At 52.7% G+C, this 22081-nt stretch overlaps 1 protein-coding gene across 1 annotated transcript in view; it reads right to left on the bottom strand.

Annotated features, from left to right (window-relative positions):
• The window catches only part of LSP1 (lymphocyte specific protein 1), a 50863-nt gene that overhangs the window by 24151 nt on the left and 4631 nt on the right, over positions 1–22081 (bottom strand). Inside the window, 1 exon segment of the mRNA XM_009981159.2 lies at positions 933–1085. Coding sequence (XP_009979461.2) covers positions 933–1085 — 153 coding nt within the window.

Here is a 22081-nt window from a genome sequence, read left to right as displayed (position 1 = left end):
AATCCTGCCGCCATTTTTCGATTGTGTTTAATACACCTAGAAATAAGTTGAACACATAAACAGTGGGAAGATTGGGGTCTTTAAGACAGAGTTCGGCAACTCAGAGTGCAGACTGGTTTTTGTGCCAGCCCTAGTGTGGCACAGCACCTGGGCTGCTGAATCCTGGAAACGGAGAGGCTGAGGTGGGATGCTGAGGTGGCATGCTGGGGATGTGACTGGTCATCCGATCCTTTCTCCAAGGGTTTCCTCTCTGACAGCAGATAGCTCAGCATCTCCACAAATGCCTCCTGAGCCATTTTCATTTAGTACCTGCCCATTAAAGCATGAAGTTAACTTTAGCCCTTGGAGCTGTGAACTGCACCAGCTCAGGAGCTGCTCCGTGCTCCCCACAGCTGGGGCAGCATCCTCCAAGGGAGGAGCGGAGATCCTGGCCCAGAGAGGTGATGACCGCTCACTCGCTCAGCCACCAGCGCTGTGGTCTGCCCGGGGTTGTGCATCACATCCTCAGGCACACGTCTGTCTGTGTCCGTATCGGCAACTTCCATTACTTTTGGCGTAGAATGATTCACCAGCTGAAATTTAACCAGCCACTGAAATCCCTGGTGACGGGGACTCCCTGCCTGAGCTCAGCCTTACCCAAGCTGTCCTAGTTTAAACTCTCAAGGCAGTAAAACACCCAACCTCCAGCCAAAAAAAAAAAAAAAAATAAAAAAATAAAAAGCAAAGCAGGGATTCTGGCTTTTTCTGCCCAAACTAGAAACACACTATTTGTTGGTCTGGGCTAAATCCCACAACCCAAACCTATTAGGGAACTAAATCCCATCTCCCCAAACCACCTCAAACAACAGAGACACCGGCTCCATGAATGCAGGAGGGTTTTGCTGCAAGGAGAGAGACAGTCACTGAAGGATATATTCATGAGTATTTCTTACTGGTTTTCCTGTGCTGGACCTGTGCTCTCTGAGCAGGAGCCAGTGCCATTCAAGCCTTCTTCTGCCTGGGACCTCAGCTGCTTCTCCCGTTCCCGCCGCCGCCGCTCTCTCGCCGCCTCCTCCTCGTCTTCCACGCTCCACTGCGCTGTCAGCCTGCCAAGCCAGAGGGAAAACCCATCCTCAACACCATCCAGCAGCACTGCAAACCCAGTAATACCCTCCCCCCAGGTGGCTGGGCTCTCCACTAGCAAGCAGGGAGCTCCTGCAGAGAAGTGCTCCCACCATGAGTGGTGATCCTCAAAGTGGCATCCCCACTTCCATTGGCACGGCTCCACAGCGGGACTGACCAATGTGCAAGGGTAAGGTGGGACACACGGACTGGGAGAGAGGTGCGGGACAACCTTTCCTTCTCTGACGAAGATGTGGTGTGTATCCCCCCCCTTCCAGACCAGCCACCTCCCTGCAGGCTGGAAGCCCACTGGGAAGCACCACTCCATGCGAAGCAGCTTTGCACCCCTGGAGGGGTTTGTAAAGAGTCCTGCAGTGCTGCAAGAAATTCCATGCCTCCATCTCAAGCTTTGGCCCAGGGAGGGCAAGATCTGCACCCTGGGGGTGAGTTTCTTTAAGCAGTTGAGCTGCTCCTGCCTGAGCAGGAGCAGAGAGACCAGCAGCAGAAGGCAGCGGCTGTGTCCAGCTCTGCCCTGCCGAGCTTCCTTCCTCCCCTGCAGAGAACAAAAAACTGCCCTGGCTTCTCCCAGACATCTCAGCAGCTGGATATTAACACCTCTGTCAGCAGAACGGCCTCACATCCCCAAGGAAGCGATAAGGCAGCTGCCACATTCCTGCTCTGGCGATAACACTGGTATCCAAGTGGGATTGGCTCCCACTCCACCGCTGGCGGCACCAGCCAGGACGCAGGCAGCAAGGGATGTGCCGCGGTGGCAGGGTCACCCAAAGGGCCTGCGATGGCCGCTGGAGCAGGGCAGGTCTGACTTGTGGTACTGATGCCAGAGCAGATGCCGGGGCAGATGCTCCCTCACCCCACTCACCCCTGGTTCCGCCAGGTCCAAAACAGACCTCAGCTCACCAAGGGCCTCACTAATGCTGCTTTCATTTGAGGTTCAGGACAGATCCCCCCGCCTTTTCCAGCAAAGAAAGGGAAAAACAAATGAGATTAATCGAGACATTTTGTTCAAGAAAAATGTGGCTTTTCTAATTACACTCTGAACCTTGTCAGCCTTTCCAGGGGAGACTTTCTCAGAGCCTATTTTACTCTGTGGCCACAGTGGGACCACTGGGCTCAGCCCCAACATCATCCCTTTGCGGTGTGGTCCCACAGCCACCCTGGCAGGAAGGTGAGATTGACCTCGCATCCCTGCCCTCCCAAACTCCCATCTCCTCGAGGCAGCAGAGCTGAGATGTGGAGCCAGATGGAGACAGGTCACCCATCCACGCTGAGCCCATGGGGCAGCAGGGAACGAAGCAGATCCCAGGCTCGGCCACGAGACCACTCCACCACCATGTAATCATTACTGCCTACCTTATTTTGGGTGGGGTCTTTTTGCAAGCAGCAAATTCAGCCACCCTTTCCCCTTCTCCCCCTCATCGTCCCTTGCCACCTTGCTCTCCATGGGGAACAGAGCAGACCCGAACCAGAGCCCAGGCTCCCCTCCTCCCTTCCCTACTCGTCCCACACTCCTATTTATCGTTTTCCCCCAGGTTCCCATAGAAACCCTTGTCTGTGGGCCTGGCAGGAAGCCACCCTGTTGTTGTGTTGGGTTTTTTTTTAATATATAAATGAAGTCATTCATTAAACTCTGCCATGATCTCCCTCCCTTGTGCGACAGCTCCAGATAGTCTCCGATTCAGAAAGGCTCTTAACCCCTGCTCACCCAGATCGCCCCACTTACGAGAAGCAAGGTTCATGCCTACTCCAGAACAAATTAGATTCTGATTTAATACCTTCCTCAGCTCCTCCAGCTCCTCAGGAAGCCACTGCAGAGGCAGCTCTGCACCAAGCTCCCAGTTTGGCCGAGGTACCCGGGGGAGTCCAGAGAGGGGTCCCCCTCCAAACCACACAAATTTTCCACGGTGCAAGAGCAACGTTGGTTGGCAGCCCTCTCCCTTTCCCAGTTGGATGTGACTAACTCTCTCCCCATGACCTCACCAGCTCGCTATTCTGTCCCTGCATCCTCCAAACCGGCTGAGGACAGTGCCGGGGGCGACCGTTTTGGGGAGAAGGATTTTTCTGCAAAAGCAGGGAAATATTTTTCTCAGCTCCCATCGCCGTGGAGCAAACCAGCCTCCGAGCTGCCCGCCGCTGCGCTGGGATGCGACTCAGACATGCCGAGCGTTGCGGCGGGGCTGCAAAGCCGGGAGCTCCATACCTGCTCCTTTCAGAAATACATGCTGCAGATGAAGGCCCCACTGAAACCCTCCTCACTCTGGGTTCAGAAATATCACCACCCTCCAGCAAACACCGAAAACCAGTTTATTAGTAGATTCAGAGCTCTTTCTCATGTTCAAACAGGCTGGCGGCAGAGCAAGGTTTAATAAGCGATGCTTTGGGGTTCAGCAGTCACATGGACAAGCAGAGGGAAAAGGATGATTCCTTTTCGACTGACCTAGCAGCACAAATATTTGTCTTCAGTGAAAAACAAACAAAAAAACCCCAAACAACCCCAAACAAATGAGAAACTAAACCTTGCCAAAGTCCTTGCGTTTGGGTCAGCTACAAGGGTTTGTTGGCCCGCCAACCAAATGTGCCATTTCAATTTGGACAAGCCCAAGCCTTCCTCAGTGTGAGGAAGGGGTCAGCTGGTAAATTGCCTTTCAAAGCAAAAAGGTGGAAAGATTTAATTTCCAAGCGGTTCCGTCTTCTAAGAAGAGGCCGTGATTTCTCGTTTGCTCTAATTGCTCGCAACCCCAGTCAGCAACTCAATGTGCTCAGCCCACAACAGTAGTGCACAACCATCTTTCCCACTTCTAGAAATAATTACCCGGCACTTCAGGATCAGGCTGATATTGCATACCTCTGCCTTCACCTTCAGCCAGCACTTTCCCAGGTCAGTCCCAAACTGAGGAAGTTTTGGGAAGAAGCAGGCTCACAGGGGCCAGTGGGATCGAGAGCTCCCCACTTCATTTCACCCAACACAGGACAGGGAAATGGAAAGCAAGAAGACTTGAAGCTTGAAGACTTGCAAGATGAGCTACAGTGTGCTATATTCCCACTCCCAGTCTCCTGCCTGGATAGAGGGGTTTTCCTGCAAGATGAAAGGAAATTCACCCCCTTACACAAACATTAGGGAGACTGGAGAAGGAAGGGAGGATGGACAGACCCCTTCGCTGCCCAGGCAGCCAGGAGCTGCAAGCAAGGCTTGCTCTGGCAAGACCTCATCATGGCATCGGGTCGTTTCTTTTATGGGGTCCCTACATCTCTGCCAACAGCTTTTGGAGGTTTTGGATTGGGGCAAAACGCTCTTTGTGGAATGGGTTTATCTCTTCCTGAGGAGATCCTGCAGATCTGGCAAAGGGCTGAAAGCACCTCGGTTCAGCTTTGGCCATGGAGTCACAGCTTTCCAAGTATCTGGGATGCTCAGACTTCTGCTCTGACCGGGGCCAGCTGCCCATTTCAGATCCAGCTCTTGACTTCACCTCCCTCTGGACCCCCAGCCAAGGGAGGGGTTCTATTTCCATTTGTCCTACAAAACACCTCCTCCTCCCACAGAACGATACAGGCTACACCGCTCCACATGGCCACGAACGCCTGCTCCAGACAAGCCAGCGTTGCTGGAAAGGTCACGTTTCCTTTGGGTAATTCCTCACCGGCACTTGAGGAGATTATAATATTCAGGAGAGGGAAATTTCTGGCATCAGACAAGCTGCGTTTAAGGGAAACGCTGCAGACTCGAGGAGTCTTTTGCATGGCCGACGGCTCAAAGGAAGCTTTGCTGGCCCAAACCCAATCTTCAGCGCTAAAGCTAATTCCAGAAAAGAAAACGAAATGCCTCCCAGAGGCATTGGACTTTGCAGTCTTGTGCCAGAAAAACCCAGGAACCCACTACCAGCGCACTGGACATTCCTGTCTCCTGAGCTCGCTGGGGTATCAGGCCAGGACGGTGTTGACTTTGGTCGCTGCCTGCGTCGGGTAGGCTGCCCTCTCAGAACAAGGGTTCACGAGGCAGGAGGTTTTAGGAACAGGGTTTTTAGGAGAAGCCATGCACAACCCCTGACACGAAGGCTGCTGTTTCACAGAGGACACATAGCCCGCGACCCACCCAGTGCAAATCCTATTGCCATCAGGAGTCAAGCTCCCATCACCTGCGAAAGCAACAGTGTCTACCACTGCTGAAAACATCACCTGCAAGAGATGGGGCTGCATGAACTAGAAAAGAAGTTGGAAGGGCACCCTGCATACCCCAGCAACCATTCCATTGGCCTCTCTGTTGAGGTTAGGGGAAAGGGAGATGCCAGAAACCTGTGCAAGGGACCTTCCCCTTCCCACAAAATCCATCGCAGCCTTGTCACGGTGCCAGATGCAATATCGGTGCCCTGCTGCCCATCAAGGAGAGAGATCCCTCAGCGTACTCGGGGTAACGCTCCCTCGCTGCCATCCAGCAATCAGCTACCAAAGTTGGCTAAGCAACATAAACCAGAATATGTCCTAGAACCGTCAACAAGTTCATCCTGCTGCCAAGTAGAGTTGCTGGGCTTTATTTCATATTGCATTTATCACCCGTTTATAAAGGACCCAGACATGACTGGCAGGGGCACTGAGATGTGCAGCTCACTCCATCACATGAAATAGAAGAGGACACCCTCAAAAGGCTACAGCAGAGCAACCGCCTCACCCGCTTGACCTTCCACCAACAAATTAATCACTTATTAATCTCTTATAAACAGCATATAATGGATCTGTGTCAAGTATACTGAAATAGCCAGATAACGCCTCCACTCACGTCATTCAGGACAACTGGTGACAGGCCACCGCAGAAGTCATGGCTGAGGACATTTGCATGCAATGCACAGTCATGCTGCCATGGCTCAGTTTCTCTTCAACCCTTCAAACCACATATGCCCTGGCTCAAAGCAGTGTCCTGGGGATGCCTCACACCACAGGCACCAGTGTTAGGCATCAGAGAGTTCAGCGTTTCAGCCCTTTCCAAAGATTCCTTCTAAGACCCAGGTGTATCTTCACATATCAAGACCTTCAGAAACCTGTCCCTAAGCCCAAGAGCTTGTCCAAGGTCACCACAAAGCCAGGAAGATGTAGGGAATGGAGCGGATGTCCAGCTGGCATCCCAACTCCCTGATTACCACTCCGAGCAACCATGGCTGTTGACACCAGGGGCATGGGCTGGCAAAGCGTCTACAGTATGGCCATCACCAAGTCAGATGGCAGGCAACAGTCACGCTTCTTGATGGATGGGTTTCTGCAACTTAGGAGTTATGTGGCTTGATAGGAAAGACTAACAGCTAGGTAATCATCCCACCGAATAAGAAAGGGGGTGTGGATAGCGGTACAATACAGGGAGACTGGGAAAAGACATAAAATCAAAATTTATTTCGTCACAGCCTGGAGTTTATTGCAGCCTAGTCTCGGGAGAGATGGTTATCCTAGCTCTGAAAGATCGGCCTGTCAGTCAAAGGCAGCCAGAGATGCTGCACAAGCCTCTCCCTCCCATACATTCATGTAATTCCTCAGCTGCATTGCTCCGTTCAGAGTCCAGGCTACAGAGTTTGAACAAGAAGGGGGGCAGGGGAAAGAGGGGAAAAAAATGTGTATTATGCTTCACCCTCAGCCTTCTTCTCATACCAAGCTTCCCCACCCCACCCATAGCGGTGCTGTCTCAACCACGTCTCCCCGTTCCTCCTATAAATCACAGCTTGCCTTCAAGATGCCAGCGGCAGGGTAGAGCCGCTTCACACCCAGGGGCGGCTGCGGAGCCCGTCCCCACCAACCTGCTGGAGCTGGGGGGTGAGGGAAGCCATCACGCACGGGGCGATGAGGACACGCCAAGGCATCCGAACAGAATATGATACCGCCCAAACTTTCGTCAAGGACAAATGGAAGAAAAACACCATGCAGCACGGCGGAGACCTATCTCCCTCTTAAAACTAAAAGCAACTGCACATCCCATTTCTGCCCAAAGGAGGACATGCAGCCACGCGTCCATGCACGGCAGGTATAAAACTCTGCCTGGTTTAGCCTTCATTACATTCCCTGCAAAGATTGACCTGTCACTGTGGCATGACAGGCGGGGAAAGCCCCGAGTGGGTGATTTACAGCTTCCACAAGCAAAATGAGAGACATTTGAGAAAGCTGGTGGCAAATGGCAGGAGCAGACCTCGGAGGAGGGATGTGGGCAGAGCTGGTCTTTCAGCACGAGCCTCATCTGTTCCCTCCTGCCTCTCATGGCGCAGCGGCTCCAGAAAGGCACATGGGATGGTCTGCGCTTCCAGATGCCATGGGCGATGCACAGGCCACTCGTAGAGGCACGAGGCAGCCGACGGGAACGACCGCTTCTTTTTCTTGTTATTGGTTATAATCATGGCAGACAGAAGCCCAACGAATCCCTTACAAGATGATGGATTGCACCCCCAGGACCGGGGGTCCTTAGCACGCAGATAGGCTGATGCGGTAATGTATTAACATCACCAGTCAGGAATTTGGGGGTGGGGGGGAGGAAAGGGCTGGAGTTCGAGCCCTCCCAGCACTCCATAGCATTCAGTAGGTGTGAGAAATCGGTGCCACGTACGACCTCAAACTACGGCCCTTTCTCACGGTCTCTCCATCTCAGTCCTAATGTTCAAGAAATGGGAGTTTTTTTCTAAAGAGCAGGAAGTCTGGTCTCTGTTTTTGCAAGGGAGAAGCACGCCAGAGGAGAAAATAAGACTTGTCAGAGAGGCTCGGGCTGGCTTACCCAACTTTTTCATTTTATTTTTCCCCTCTATCAGTGAGCCTCCATAGCCTCCCTGCCTTGGCTAGTCAGTCAGCATCTTCCTCGATACGCTCAGGCTGGAAAGCAAGTCTGAGCCTGGGAAGGCAAGCTATAGCAATAGCCTTACCCCTGCTTCAAGCCCAGGACCGAGTGAGATCCGTACCAGGCTTCCTGCTTTTTACAGCACCGCTGGCTTGGCTGTGAGTCCTTCATTTTGCAGTCCTCGGGGTGACGCAGTCCCCCCAACCCCAGCAGCAGGAGGGGGTTTGCTGCATGAGCACTGGCAGGAGGCAGCAGGAAGACCGTGGGAATGCGCTGCTCTGCTCCCTGGGAGAGTTGAGGCTCCCTTCGTTTACGGCCATCGCTCATGAGTTGTGCTGCAACAAGACCTGGGATTCAGCAGCAAGCCCTCGGCCCCTGCTGTGCTAAGGCAGCACATCTTCATGAGAAAAAACAGTCTTTGCCCCAAAATACTGATCGCGACTCCCATGCAAACGAACAAGTGAAGTCATACCAATGGTGGGAGAAGGAAAAAAAAAAAAGTGCCTAGAAGCTGAAAATTTGTTGTCACACACCATCCCAGCTACAAAGCCTCAGACCCCAGTGTCCCCATCCAGTTCTCTTTCCAGCTGAACCATGCTCAGGCATGGGTGGTGGTCCTTCTCCACCTCAGCAGAGGATGCGGACAACCTGCAGCTGCAGCCCCAAGGGACTCAGAGGCTCACTACAGCTCCTCAAAATTTCCATGGGCTCATGTTCAGGCCCTAAATATCCAATTGCCTGAGAGCAGGTAGACATCTGAGATGAGCAAGGCTAAAAGCAAACAAAACCCATCAGCTGGCTTCTGGGAAAAGTCAAAGGTAGGTGGAATGCTCCTGATGAAACAAGCCCCAGGGCTGGGAAAATCTGGGAATGGATCTGCAGGGTACTCAGAGGGGATGGATGAGCCGCTGCCACTGGAAAGAGAAGGATGAGCTGTCCTCCTTGGGGTGAAAGCAGAGGGCAGGCATCCCACAAGGCACCCAGGGATGGGGTGCCCACCACACACCAGCTTGGCCCCTTACCCCCACCCTGTCTCACAGCTGAGCTGGGCTGCAAAGCCCTGGGTCCACCCTGGCTTGCGAAACACTGTGACATCGCTCTGCAAGCAGCTGGCATCACCGACTGTGCTGGGAAGTGGAAAGCCCCTGTGCATGCCCCACCAGCGCCAGGCGATCAGTCAGCCAAAGGGCTCTCCCAGCCGCTCCTCCCCACCAGCAGCATCTGGTCACTGCTCCCTTCCTACCTGCCTAACTTGTGGTGCTCACAAAGGTGCCCATCAGCAATGCCCTAGCCCTGGCAATGGGATGCAGAGGGATAAAAAAAAGGCCAGTAATAAAAACATCAAAATAGGGAGGATTCAGGAAGGGAAGCACTGTGGTGGATAAGCCCTGCAGGGACCATGGGCTGTTCATGAAAGGTCGAGGCAGCATTGCAAAGTATGAGTTGCACCGATGAAGGCCCTTTGTCCGCCGCTGTTGCCACACCAGCATCCCTCCCTCCTCTCCCCACACAGCAGCACTGCCACTGCCTCGCTCCTGCACGTTCATTTTCCCCGTCTCCCCCTAAAGAGCTGCCCCACTTCATGCCAAGCTTTCCTCGCTCCTCGTACCTATCCACAGCCCGGCAAAGTGGAATAAAGAGATGCTGCAGTAGCCCTCAGAGGCAGTAACCATGACCTCCCAGGCAACAAACTGTGCCCAGACCATGTCCTGGCATCAACCATCTCCCCAAAAAACCATTCTTCCCCTTCAAAGCGCCATCCAGCCCTCCCAGGCGCTTCAAGCTTCTTGTTCCCAGCTCAGCGCTCGGGAGGTCAAGACAGAAATAGTGGCGTTGCATCTTTCCTGCTGAGACACATCCTGGCAAGCTCCAGGAAATGTTGCACGGAGGCAGAAAGGAAGGCATCCCGCAGAGGTGGGCAAAGCCCCCACGTCCCCATCAAACTAAATGTTACATTCATGACATCCACCAAAATTCAAGGAGTTTGGGGAATTTTAAAGCTACCCCTAATGCCGGGGGACTCTGAGCATCGCCAGGGTGTTGCACAACGATGCAGCAGCGTGTTGCAGGGAGAAAGACGGGTCTGTGCAGCTGCCGTGAGGCACCAGGACCACGAGTGCTGGCATCGTCTGGAGGCAGAAAGCATCTCATCGTGTATGGCAGGCCAAAACACAGGAGTGCGCAAGCACAATTTCAGACTTCACAGTTTGGCTTCCCATGTTAAGGACTCCACAGTAGATAAAGAAGCAAAAGTCCCATCCTATGGAGGAAATAATTAGGTTTATCACCCGATCTAATTTTCTGACTCATTTAGTCCCCCTGAGCTTTTTCATCCTCAAGATTCAGTCCGCCTTCCCCAAAGCATTATTTTCACTTCAGACTCTACGGCGTTGCAAAGACACGTAATCACAGACACTCATTTATTTGTTGCCTGTGCAGCAGCCATGCTTTGGAGGCCCCATTCTGGGCCAGGTCCCCCGTTGTGCTAGGAAGTGTGCAAGCAGCGTGCAAGAAAACTGTCCTTCCTTCCCAAGAACAGATCACAGCTCGCTTCCTAATGACACCTGGGATTCACCCACATGCTGGATAAAAACCAAACCAGGTGAGATGAAAGTGGCAGCTCTCCTAACGCGTGTCCATCCGTACTCACGCTTCACCCCACAGCTGCACACCCCAGGCAGGCACCGACAGCCTGGCGAGGGGCAGGGGAGCGCAGCAAGCCACGGTGGCACTTGGTGGGAGCGGTGTCAGCCGAGAGGCCCGATAATCCAGTTTCGAGGAGCGGCACAGCTGATTTACAGAGAGGCTGATTTGTAGGTTGATTAAACAGCCATATTCTTTTGTGAAACACTCGAGGCTCGATAGAGGGAGAGCAAAATTCCAGCAGGAGCAGATAACAAACTGAATGAATCGACATGACAGGCACTGGATCCCTATCTTATTTATAGGAATTCATTAGAAGGCTAAGGAAAAATAGACTGCGATAACAAGATAAGCGGCTCATGTTTGCAGAGGACTTAAAAAATATCAGTCTTGCGGGTGTGTGAGGGATCGGCACTGTTAATGTGCTACAAAGGGAGAAATCTTTCCCCAGGGATATCCCGATAGAAAGACTGCCGGACGAAGGGAGTGCCTGGGCATGCAGGGCAAAGGAGGGAAGGTGGATAACCCTGCAGTTGCCCATTCTTCCCTGTGCCTTTCCCAGGTAATTACTCAGCCACTCGTGCTCTGCGGTCCAAGGCATAACCCTGGCCTCTTTTTCAGCCTCCAACCTTTTGGATGTAAAGGGCATGCTCCGGCAAAGCCTCCCCTGCCCCACTGCTGGCAGCCAGTGAGGAACATGGAGGGCTAATCTTTCCAGCCTACCTCCAGGCTGGAAAAAAGATGAAGGATGTTTCCCAGGGTGCTGACTCAGCGCTTCAGTCTGTGGTGCCTCTGACATGGCCCCACTGCTCTCGAGCACACCAACTCACCCCGAAACCTGACATGTGCTAAACCTGTCAGCACGGACCATGGAAAAGTCATTTCACGCAAATTTGTCTCCTGGGACCAATGTTCGAGGGATGGCAGCCAGGCACGCCTGCTCCGCACACAGGTATGGGCCACTTTGTCTGAAATGGTGGGGTTTTGTCTCGAGCACAAGGCTGGATGCTTAAGCATTAGGACTCAGCTCTTCAACTCAAAATTCACAAGACTTTTACACTGGGTTCAGCTCAGGATCCCTTAACCCAGCTGTAGGACAGCTTGGCAAGCAGCTTCCTTGGCTAAGCAATGCTCAGAGAAGGTAATTCCCTGGTTATCCCTGCTGATGCTCTGCAGCAGAAGCGGCCAGGTAAATCTCGGCATTACAGAGAAGTCCCCAATCTTCACGAATATGGCTCTGAGCAGCCGTTTTCGCTGTTGTGCTTCAGGTCACCAACGCACTTGGGCACATCAGAAGAGCCTAGGACCTACGCGGTGTAACCACCCTGCCTGCGGTCACCTTGGGACAGATAAAAGCAGAGCACGGCGATCTTGACAGCAATATATCTTCAAGCCAGGAGCCTCAAGCCATTCACTGAGTGAAGGAGTTTGTGCCTGCACCTGGGCTGGCAGGGCTTGCAGAGCCAGCCCCGTGGTTGGGCTTAGGAGGGAAACTGCTCTGGGAGAAAATGCAACAGCAAAAGAGGCTGTGCTGTGCACGGAGCAGATCCTGGCTATTGTCCTGTTGACTCCTGAGGGCATTAGTGGGGTTATTCAGGTGTAAGCCATAGATGAAATCCCTCACAGATCTTCACACCCCACCTCCCTCCTCGTCTGTAAGCTGGACTGGAAAACACAGCCACAAGGCCAAACCTCAGCCAGATTAAGCATAAAAACCCCATGCAGGACAAATGTCATCCCAGAGTTCCTCTGGCAAAAGCCCCTGTGAGTCTCTACGGCACCAAAAGTCCCTTATCCACAGCAGAAGGAACTTGGATACACCATTAAGGACAGGAAAACACCTCTTGACTTGGGCCGTGCCAAGGACAGCTCTACGGACACCCTTTTCTGTGTATGAGGCACGTGTGCCTCCCCTCCCATCTGCCACGCTGCAAAATAAGTTGTCACACAGATGTGTGCAGGTGATTCCCACCCCGGTTCATTTGCCTGGCCCTCCTCAGTACCTGGCCCCAAATCTGAGCCCATGCTTGCCTGCTGCACACCTATGCAGAGGTTTCCGAACCCCTCATGAGCCCCTGACCAAGCCCTGTTCTGAAACAGGGATCCGTAACCAAGATCCCAGTCCCTCTGGGCTGAGACCAGGGAAAGCACACAACAGGCCAAACAGGAGATGAACAGCGAGGAGTCAGCTCCTCCTGCCCAGTTGCCATCCCAGACGTCCATGCAACTCTCTCAACTCCCCTGGGTCCAGAACGGGCCCTGGGAGAAGACAGGAGGGACTGGATGGCTGTAAGAGCCAGTTTGCCTTCCAAGACAAGAAACTCATTCACGGGGTGACGTTTACAGCCTGCACTGGAAATGCCTGTCCAAATAACCCCCATGTCCCCGCCTTGACATCTTCTGCCGGAGATGAACCAGCACTGAAAAGCACAAGAGAGCCAAGAGGTGCCCAAGAGACAGGATGCAAGTCCAGAGCTCTCTAATTCCATCTCTCACCCCTCCAGCTGCTCAATTAAATACGAAGAGGTGTGGAGTGCATCTCTTCTGCCCAGTTAGAGCCATCAGCATGGCACAGAATAAGCTCCCCCAGTATGGGCAACCAGAGGAGGGTCCTGGGGACCCACAGAGGAAAGCAGCATTTCCAGCCTCCACTGAAAACTGATATTTCCAGCCCTCGGGGAAAAGCAGAGGGACCGCATGGAAGGGAATCCCAGCGCCAGCAGACAATGTAGCCGTCGTCCCTGGCTCAGCCCCAGCTGACAAACGGGAATAAACCCGACTGAACCGTTCACCTCCCTGCCCCAGCAATTCTACTCCGAGAGAAAGGTTCAAAGCACTATAGTGATTAATTAAATCAAAAGAGCAATGTCAGCTCACAGCCTTGCGAAGGGCAAAGATTTACACATCTCTGAATTGGAAATGCACATCACAGCATGCCCAGCGTACGTTTCCTACAAAAAAAAAACAAAAAAAAAAAAAAGAAAAGAAAAGCTTTCTAGGCAAAAGCCGTCAGCGCTCAGGGGACACAAAAAGCCACATACTGAGACATCCCTGGCATAGAGCGAGGGAGGGGAAATCCGCCGGCTCAGGTGAGTGTCACAGTACAGTTGTGCTCAGTTGTTTCAGTTGTGTGCTCCTGGAAAAGCCATCAGTGAGTTCGAATCTGCTTTTCTCATATTGCTTTTTGGGGAGGAGGGGGGCGGTGGTATCTATTTTCCTTCCAGCATCGCGTCTGCTGGAGAACCGGGGTAAGGAAGAAATTCAGCAGATTTAAAGGGACACGAAAATGGTCGGATCCGGAATAAATCTCCTTTCTTCCCTCCCCGCTCTCCCCCCTCCGCCACCGGCGGGCAGAGGCGCTCCCCGGCGGGCAGCAGCCAGCCGGAGCCGGGTCCCCCCCCGCGGGCAGGTGGGCTCTCACCTGATGAGGTTCTGCAGGCCCTGCTTGCTGGAGTTCCTCCTCAGGATCGCGCTGGTCATGGTGGCCACCCGGCTGAGCGGCGGGCAGGGTCCCGCCTGCCGCCCCCTTCCCCAGCGCCGCAGGCAGCCCCGGCGCTGCGCGCTCCCGCGTCCCCCCTCTCCGCCTTCAGGAAGTTCTGCAGCTGGTTTCCTTTTGTTTCTGCTCGCCCCCCCTGCTCCACACCCCCGCCTTGTCTCCTCCACCTCTACCTCCTCCTCCTCCGCCCCCTCCGCCTCGTGGAAGTGTCACGGGAGGATCCCTCGGAGCGCAGCCGGCGCCGGGTCCCGCAGCACAAAGCCCGGCGCTCCCCAGCCACGGGGGCTTCTCCCTCGCCCTCCTCTGCTTTAACCCTCTTCTGTCCCTCCTTCATCTTCTCCAGCCCCCTCCTCCTTCCCTTATTCAATCCCTTCCCCCCCTCCCATTTTTTTCTACCTTTACCACCGCTTTCCCGCTTACACAAAGCAACTGGGGAGCAGAAACCCAGGTTGACAACTTGCATTCAGCAGGCTGTAAATCAGTCCTGGTCCATTCCCAGCAGAAGTCTTCCATGAAGGGCTCACCTCCAAACGGTCCCGGAATGCCCGGAGGTGAACCAAGAGCCATATTAATGCGAGAGGGCCTTTGTGCTGGGAAACGACACACCAGAGAAAAATGTTCTCCTAGGATGGAGATAGCAGCCGGATTCTGGGGGAAGGCACCAGGTTGCAGCCCCGGGCAGGCAAGCAGCACACAGCTGGATTCTGCTTTCAAATCTGCCCCTCACCTGCTCAAGTGACCGACTCTCCAGTGCTTCAGTTTCCCCAGCCATCAAATTGGGCAAGAGAAAAAAAAAAAATCTGGCTTGCCTCCATGAAACATTGATATTTCAGGAGATTAAAGAAGTGCGTGAGTGTTTGATGAAGGACTAAGAACATTGCCACCTGCTAAAACAAATGCCCGTCTGTCGTGCATTCAAATGAGTGCTCTTCATGCTACCATGGGAGTAGTATTGGGAAAAAAACAGTCTTTTTTGCCCTAACCTGCATCTCCTGATCCACAGGTGCCTTTTTGGGGGGAAGAGATCTTCTGCTACATGAGAGGAGTTATGATGGGACCACCCCGCTTAGACCCTCACTTTCCTTCTGCTTTCAGTCCCTCTCATCTCATTTACACGTTTCCTTTCAAGGACTTCTGCAGAAGTGTTTTCTTGCCACCTGGTAAGTTGAAATGGGGAAGTTGCCCATGAAATGCACCCAGAAATCTCAATAAAAAGGAAGTGCATTAAAGCCAGATCAGAAGGAGGTGCCTGTCCTCCTCCCCGCTGCCTCTTTGGTTCAAACCACTTTCTTTCTTTCTGCGGATATTAACTAAGCATCCCCTAGGTGATCAGGAACAACAAAAAACCACCAAGCACAGACATTGATGCCGGCCTCACTCTGTGGGCTGTGCAGATGCTGTCACACTGCATTTTTGTCTTTCTAAATCTGGGGAGAAGACACAAGAGATCCAGTACAAAAGGTCTCTGTTGCCCAAAAAGAGCCTGTCCTAGCCCTGCAAGTACTTACAGGAGTAATTAGGTTTGAGCCTGTGAACACTCCTATTGACTTCACCACAGTTGAAATAAGTATGCACCTACAGGGTTTTCCTTCTGGAGAGAATCAGTCCAAACCTGCCAGTGATTCCCATGTCTGAGCCAGCCAAAGACGCAACATGGAGGAGCCCCAGCAGGCAGAGATGCAGCTAGCAACCATGGGCCAGCAACAAGTGGGGGCTGAATGAAATCACAGCAGCACTCTTATTTCAGGCAGAGATGCCGGGCGATCCAAAGGGAGCTGAGGAGGGGCAGGGAGGAATGCAGCCACTCTCACCAAGAGAAGGCAGGAGCTTGCTGGGTGTGGGGAGGGGAAGAGGCACACCACTACATACTGGAGGTGAGATCTTCTGCACAAAGGGGCAGGGGGAGAAGCCATCGGTTCCCCCGCCTTGACACCAGGGTTTGTCTCCTGGAGGATGCCATTGTGAGCTCCTCCTCTTGTAAGCACTTGGGAGACTTCTACTCTGAGCCCAGGACTGTCTGTCTCTCAGAGATGGGAGCCTTCAATGAACGGAGTGGATTAAAACCCCGCTGGATGACAAAATCCAGGACAAGAGAGAGGTCGCAACGTTAGCTCTTTCTGGTCTAAGATGCTAAGATTGTTTGGAAACACCAGAAGTGAAGCAGAGAGGACATGAGTCCCTACATCGCAGCAGGCTCAGCTCTGCATTGCTCCCGGGGAGAGAAATTCCCAGTGCTGAACTCCGCCTGGAAAATTCTCCAGCCTTCACAAGGTGACTGTGCTACTTGACCTCTGGGAAAGGTTTCCTGCCCTTCTCCCTGGATTTCATCTTTAAGACATACAGCAGATACAAGGAAACTTAGCCTTCCTCCAGCATCAGCAGGGTCCTGCAGGACCACAGGGAGAGGAGAGCAGAGCAGGACCCTTTTTCTAAACTCACAGCTTGCAAGAAGGAGGGAACTGTGCACCCTCAGTGATGCATCCCTGTCTCCATGGGACAGGGAAGGTTTACACCCACTATCCAAAAGCACAAAGGCTGGGCCTAAGGGACCACAGAGAAAGAGTGGTGCAGGAGAAATCGCACACCATCACCCCGCAGAACAGAGGCACCTTTGGTCCCCTCTCCTCCCTTGCCTGCTGCCAAGCCCGGGTGCATCAGTCTGACTCATACCATGTATCCAAGAACAGTAAGGTCAGCATCAGTCCCACAGCTGCTTGTATCCTTTCACAAAAACAAACCTCCTGTTCCCACCAGGAACTGGGTAGGAGTACAGCGGACACGGGAAGAAAAACAAAGAATTAATTCAGCTGTTATTTTTTGGCATAGTTTAAGCTAGAAGAACTACCATAAATCCCCGCAGCAAAACCACACCCTGCTACAGGAGCGGAGATGCCCGAGGCACCCAGAAACATGCTCCAGGGCACCAAGGAGCTTCCCAGAACTCTTCCCAGCAGCAGGGGAAGCAGCGAAGGTGAGACGCCGGGAGGGAGCAAGTCTGGCTCCATTGCTGTGGGAAGGAGGGCGGGAGTCCCAGAGAGATAGGGCCGCACCAGTTCCCGTTAATTACACAATCACTCTGCTATGTGGGACTAGTTGCAAAATCAGTGGGAGGCTAACACATGGTCTAGGAAAAAAGAAACAAAAAGACTTTAGTCTTGTTAGAAAAGAAACACAGCCCAAGCAATTTTCTCCAATATCGCCAGGATGCAAAGCACCATCAGCATGAGCCCCAACATACAGTCGCTTCTAAGACCAGTCCTTTTTAGGTGCCACCAGCTGTCAGCATGGTTTCCAGAGGACCATGCCTGCATATCAGTGGTGGGATCCCACCCAGAGAAGATGTTCTCACAGGAACAGCCTCACCTCTTCAGCAAGGACTAAGCAGCCCTGTCTCAGCCACAGATCCTGCACTTCCACCAGGAGCCCTCCTAGGATGATGGAGTAGATGGAGGTTTCCATTTTGCCTTCTAAGTGATGCATCTTTCCCTCCACTATCCCAAGCCTCTCTCCCTATCCCATCACCTCCCCAACCTCTCTTTACCATGCACATGCAGCCGCTGCTTTGAAACCAGCCTGGCAGGCATCAGCGCTTGCCCAGCCCCATGAGAGCCCTGGTTCAGTGAGAGGGGCACACCAGTTGGTACATCAGCTGTGTAGACGGTGTGATTTTCACATTAGCCTGATGGATAGGGTTTGCCCATCTCACCTTCATCCCTAATTCCCATTTAGCTCAGTTCAGCTTACGCTACCAGCACTCACTTTTGGGCAGCCAAATACAGAGGCCAAAGCAGGCAGCCAGAGATAATCTCAAGGAAACAGAGCGCCTAGCAGCCAAAAGCAGCACGTTGTCTCCTTCACACCAGAACAGCTCGTTACAAGCTCCAGAAGCGTGCTGTCAGGAGGGCAGGGCGTCTCATCTGTGCGATTAGCTCAGGGCGCAGGGGAAGGAGTCCAGTCCCAGCGATGCTCCCCAACAAGCCTTCCTCTGCCCTGGCCATGAGTCAGGAGGGGACGTTCCCAAGCCAACACGTGACCCCACGGGTGTTCAGGGAGGGGGTTGCTGTAGGCGGGAGCTGTCTTGGCTCAGAGCTTTTGCCTGGCCTACGCTCTCAGAGGAGCACCATGAAGAACATGTATAATTGTGGGCTGGGTCCAAAGAGTCAACAAACACCGTGCCATACTAAGTCTGAAGTACTTGGCTTGAGATCAGTGATGATTTTCTTCCTGTGACATCCAAAGAGGCAGAAATGAGAGTGAGAGGAAGCCGAGTCTAGAAGGATCATCCCTCTTCCTCTACCCCACTGCTGCCCCTCACCCTCACGCAGAACAGAGGGACCCTCCCTGTAGAGCTCTTCATGGCTACATCCATGAACCTAAAATCCCAAGATTTTGCTTCATCTCTCAGTGAGAGGGGAGACTCAAGCTTACAAGCCTCATCTTATGATGGAGAGGCTTTTGCTCCAGAGGTGACAAAAATGAGGGCAAAGGCTGAGGAGACTAAGGGAGAAGGAACCAAAAGGAACATCTGAAAGCTGCATTCAGGAAGAGGGGAGGAGGGAAGCGAAGAGAGGTGGTGCAAGCATTAACTGGGCAGCCAGCATGGTTAAAGGAGATCAGAGCCCCTGTTGCACTAGGTGCTGTGCAAACAGGGAGAGACACTGCGGTGAGCTACCATCCGGGTTTACAGACCAGGGCCAAGGCCCAGTGACTCAGCCAAGCCCTGGAGGAATGCAGCTGGTCCAGCACGTTGAGCCAGCTTGGTTACTGCAGCATGCACCGTATCTATATATTAGGTTAAATCAACAAGGCCATTGGGAAAGAGACAGGAAGACAAAACAATGGCTGCAGATAAGACACTCCCAGCCCACACAGGAGGGTCATTACAGGACAAGAGGAGAACTACTGGCCCCGAGGAGACTGACTCCATCTCTTTGGGATGCCTCTGTATGCAGGGCCAAGAAGCAGGACAAAGGACTCCAGCCAGAATGAATAAGCCATAGGTAACTGCTGCCAAGAGGTTGTCCCCCCACCAGCAGACACTGTAGGAAATGTCTAAAAAAGGCTCTCTTACAGCATCACGTTGCCATGTCACTAGTATTTGCTCACCAAGGCTTGGAAAGCCACTGAATGAGTTTGAACTTGGAGTGTCCACTTAAAATAAATGGAGTGGCCTTCGCTTTGGCCAGGTGGATGGACACTGGGCAGCTGAAGACACCTTCAGACATCTCCCATGTTTAGCACAAGAGCGTCGCAGTCCATAATAGAGGCACCACGTTCTTTCACTGAGTGGCATCCACGTGATGTATTTAAGCATCACCCAAAGCCGAGCAACACATTTTGTTGATGGGCTTGTAGGATAGTACTGCGGTGTGAGTACAGCCCCGTGCCCAAGCCATGCCGCTCAGCTGACCAGCACAGCACAGCTTTCAAGAAGTGAAATACAGCTTCTGCCCAATATAAACTTATTAGCTCATCTGCAGCTGGCTCGAGCCTCTGATGTAGCACCGCATTGTGCAACACAAGCAGTTTTAGTAACCATTAATTCCTGAGTCACACTGCCGGGCCAGATACTCCAGCTGGGGTCAGGGTAGACTAATGGATAAGAAGGAACCCCCAAGCATCATCTAACAGTTCCTGATTCCAAGCTATACCCTCACTTCAAGCTGCACCTTGTCCTGGGGAAAGGCATCGAATCTCAGCTTGCCAATATCCACTCATGCCTCCCTCACCAAGCTGGGCAAAAGATGGGAACTGTTACGAAAGCGCAGGCAAAAGGATCTTCATGTATCCAAAGAGCTTAAGACCAACACGTGCCTCTGTCAAGGGGCAGGACAGTCATTAATGCTTCAAAGCAAGGCCCAACGATGAGCCTTTCTGCACAAGGGTGGCTAAGGCCATATGCAGGCAGATGGCATCTGGATTGGAGAAGCAGGAGAAGAGATAAATGCCACCCCAAGGAAGGCGAAGCCCCACCAGAGCACGGATGCACAGCCTGTGTATCACATTAATCTGTCCTTGAGGACAGCTCAGCTCAGACACTCTGCTGTCAGCTCCCGTTACGTGAAGCTAAGTGACGACTGCAAAGAGAAGCTGAATTTAAGAGGAAATAATTATTGCCATCAATTTTATTGGGGGAGAACCTTGCCCCTCCCAAACGCCTGGCAGTCATGACTGTTTGGGGTCTGTCAATAGTTCAGGGTTGGTCAATGCTAATGGCTCCAGAGTAAGCTCTCACTGGAAAGGAAACTGCTTTTGCAGCAGAAAAGCACATGCAGGCACAAGCACAGAAGAACAGATCATATTTTCCAAACTGTCTGGCAAGGGCTTGATAAAAGGCATTGTACGTACTGTCTATTTAGCTGCAGCAAGCAACAGACACCTAGAGCTGGCAGAGAGGCTCCTTGGTAATGCAGAATCAATCCCTAGCAAAGGATCCATTTCAAAATGAGCGCGTAAGCGAAAGAACTGAAGACCTCCAGCTACTGCAAACTGGGACAGCTTTATGGCAGGCAGCAGGACGATGCTGATGTACACCAGCAAAAGCATTTGGGCCTACACGTCTGTGCAATAGCAAGATAAATCCAAATAAACCGAGCTCCAAACAAACAGTCTTGCACATCTCAGGCCAGTGGCTCCCAGGTGGCTCCAAGGTTTGCCATTCCCATTCATTAATAAATCCAGCTGGGCTTGCTCATGAATTTTCCTCTTTACCCATGTATTCCCTGGACAGTTCTCAGGCACATCAGGCTGGTATGAACCACCACTGCTCCTTTGAGATAGGGTGAACCCAAGCAGCTCCCGGGTTTAACGCTCACCGCATGGGACTCAAGATGGAGCTATCAGCATCAGCTCTGCTGCCAGTCCCAGCAGCCCATCCCAGGAGTGGCTTGTTTGAAGCAGCAAATAAGAGAAGATATTTCGTCCTGCCTTGCTGCAAATTCTCCTGCAGAAGATGGGGGCTGCCAGCCTCTCTGCTCAGGCATTGCACGAGCAGCGGTAGAGCTCCCAGAAAGCTGCTGCAGACCTGCCCATGAGAAAGACAACTCCGAGTGCCGAAACCTGGGATTAAGACACTCCAGCGGCTGTCTCACACATCTGGTGTGTGTTAGGACTTAGGATGGATACACTGGCAAGGAAAACACACACGGGCTCCAAGCAGCCTTGGTTAACCCATTAATGACTGAGCCCCTGTAGAGCACCTGGACAGGCTGAGGACTGCAAGATACCTAGCCAAACCTCAGGAGAGCTCGGCTCAAATCTCAGCAGTGGGCTGTGCTTCCTAGGTGATATTAGGAAATCAGGAAGCAATTCAGATGCCTACACATAGGTGTCAAGTGCCACTGAGGATGCCTTGGGTTACCTAAGACACTTGCCAAGGCCTAGCAGGTGTCACACAGGTACAACAGGAAACCACCTCTTCTGGGTACCCAATCCACAGTGGGTGAGTCCTACAGTTAGGGCATCTCTTCACCTTGCTAAACATCTCAACATCAGTTGTCTGGCCTTGCAGTAGAGATAACCCATCATCTTTGCCCCGAGGCAGTAGGCCATTGGGATAGCCACAGAGCACCCACCACAGTGACACTGACCTTGGCTGGTCATGTAGGAGCTGCTCTAGTACCCATCATGCTGCAGTCATGCCATGCAGGACAGCTGCCTTCCCAGCATGCGCAGCACCTCCTAGGACATATTTTCGACCCATATACCAGATGACCATGACCCTGAGCACAACCTGGGTAAAGAGTCCCTATCATGCAAATACACCCTGTGTCTTCCTTTCACTGATGTACATCCTCAAGGTTTCTCCTTCCAAAAGGCTTGAGGAGAACAGAGCCACCCCATGAGAACCCATTCCTCATGCATTTGGCTTCAAAGGATGCCAAAGCACCTCCTCAGTGAGCTCAAAGACTAACTTGGTGAGAGGATCTCATGGGACTCATCTTAAGGGAACAGGAACTGCAGCTACAGGAGATCAAAGCTCCTGCACAAGCTGGGTGTTGCCTTGGGCAGAGCAGAGCCCTCCCTCG

Source organism: Tauraco erythrolophus, chromosome 6, assembly GCF_009769465.1.
Source record: "Tauraco erythrolophus isolate bTauEry1 chromosome 6, bTauEry1.pri, whole genome shotgun sequence".
NCBI lineage: Eukaryota > Metazoa > Chordata > Aves > Musophagiformes > Musophagidae > Tauraco > Tauraco erythrolophus.
The sequence above is the reverse complement of the archived record's forward strand: the minus strand, read 5'-3'. Positions and strand labels throughout refer to the sequence as shown.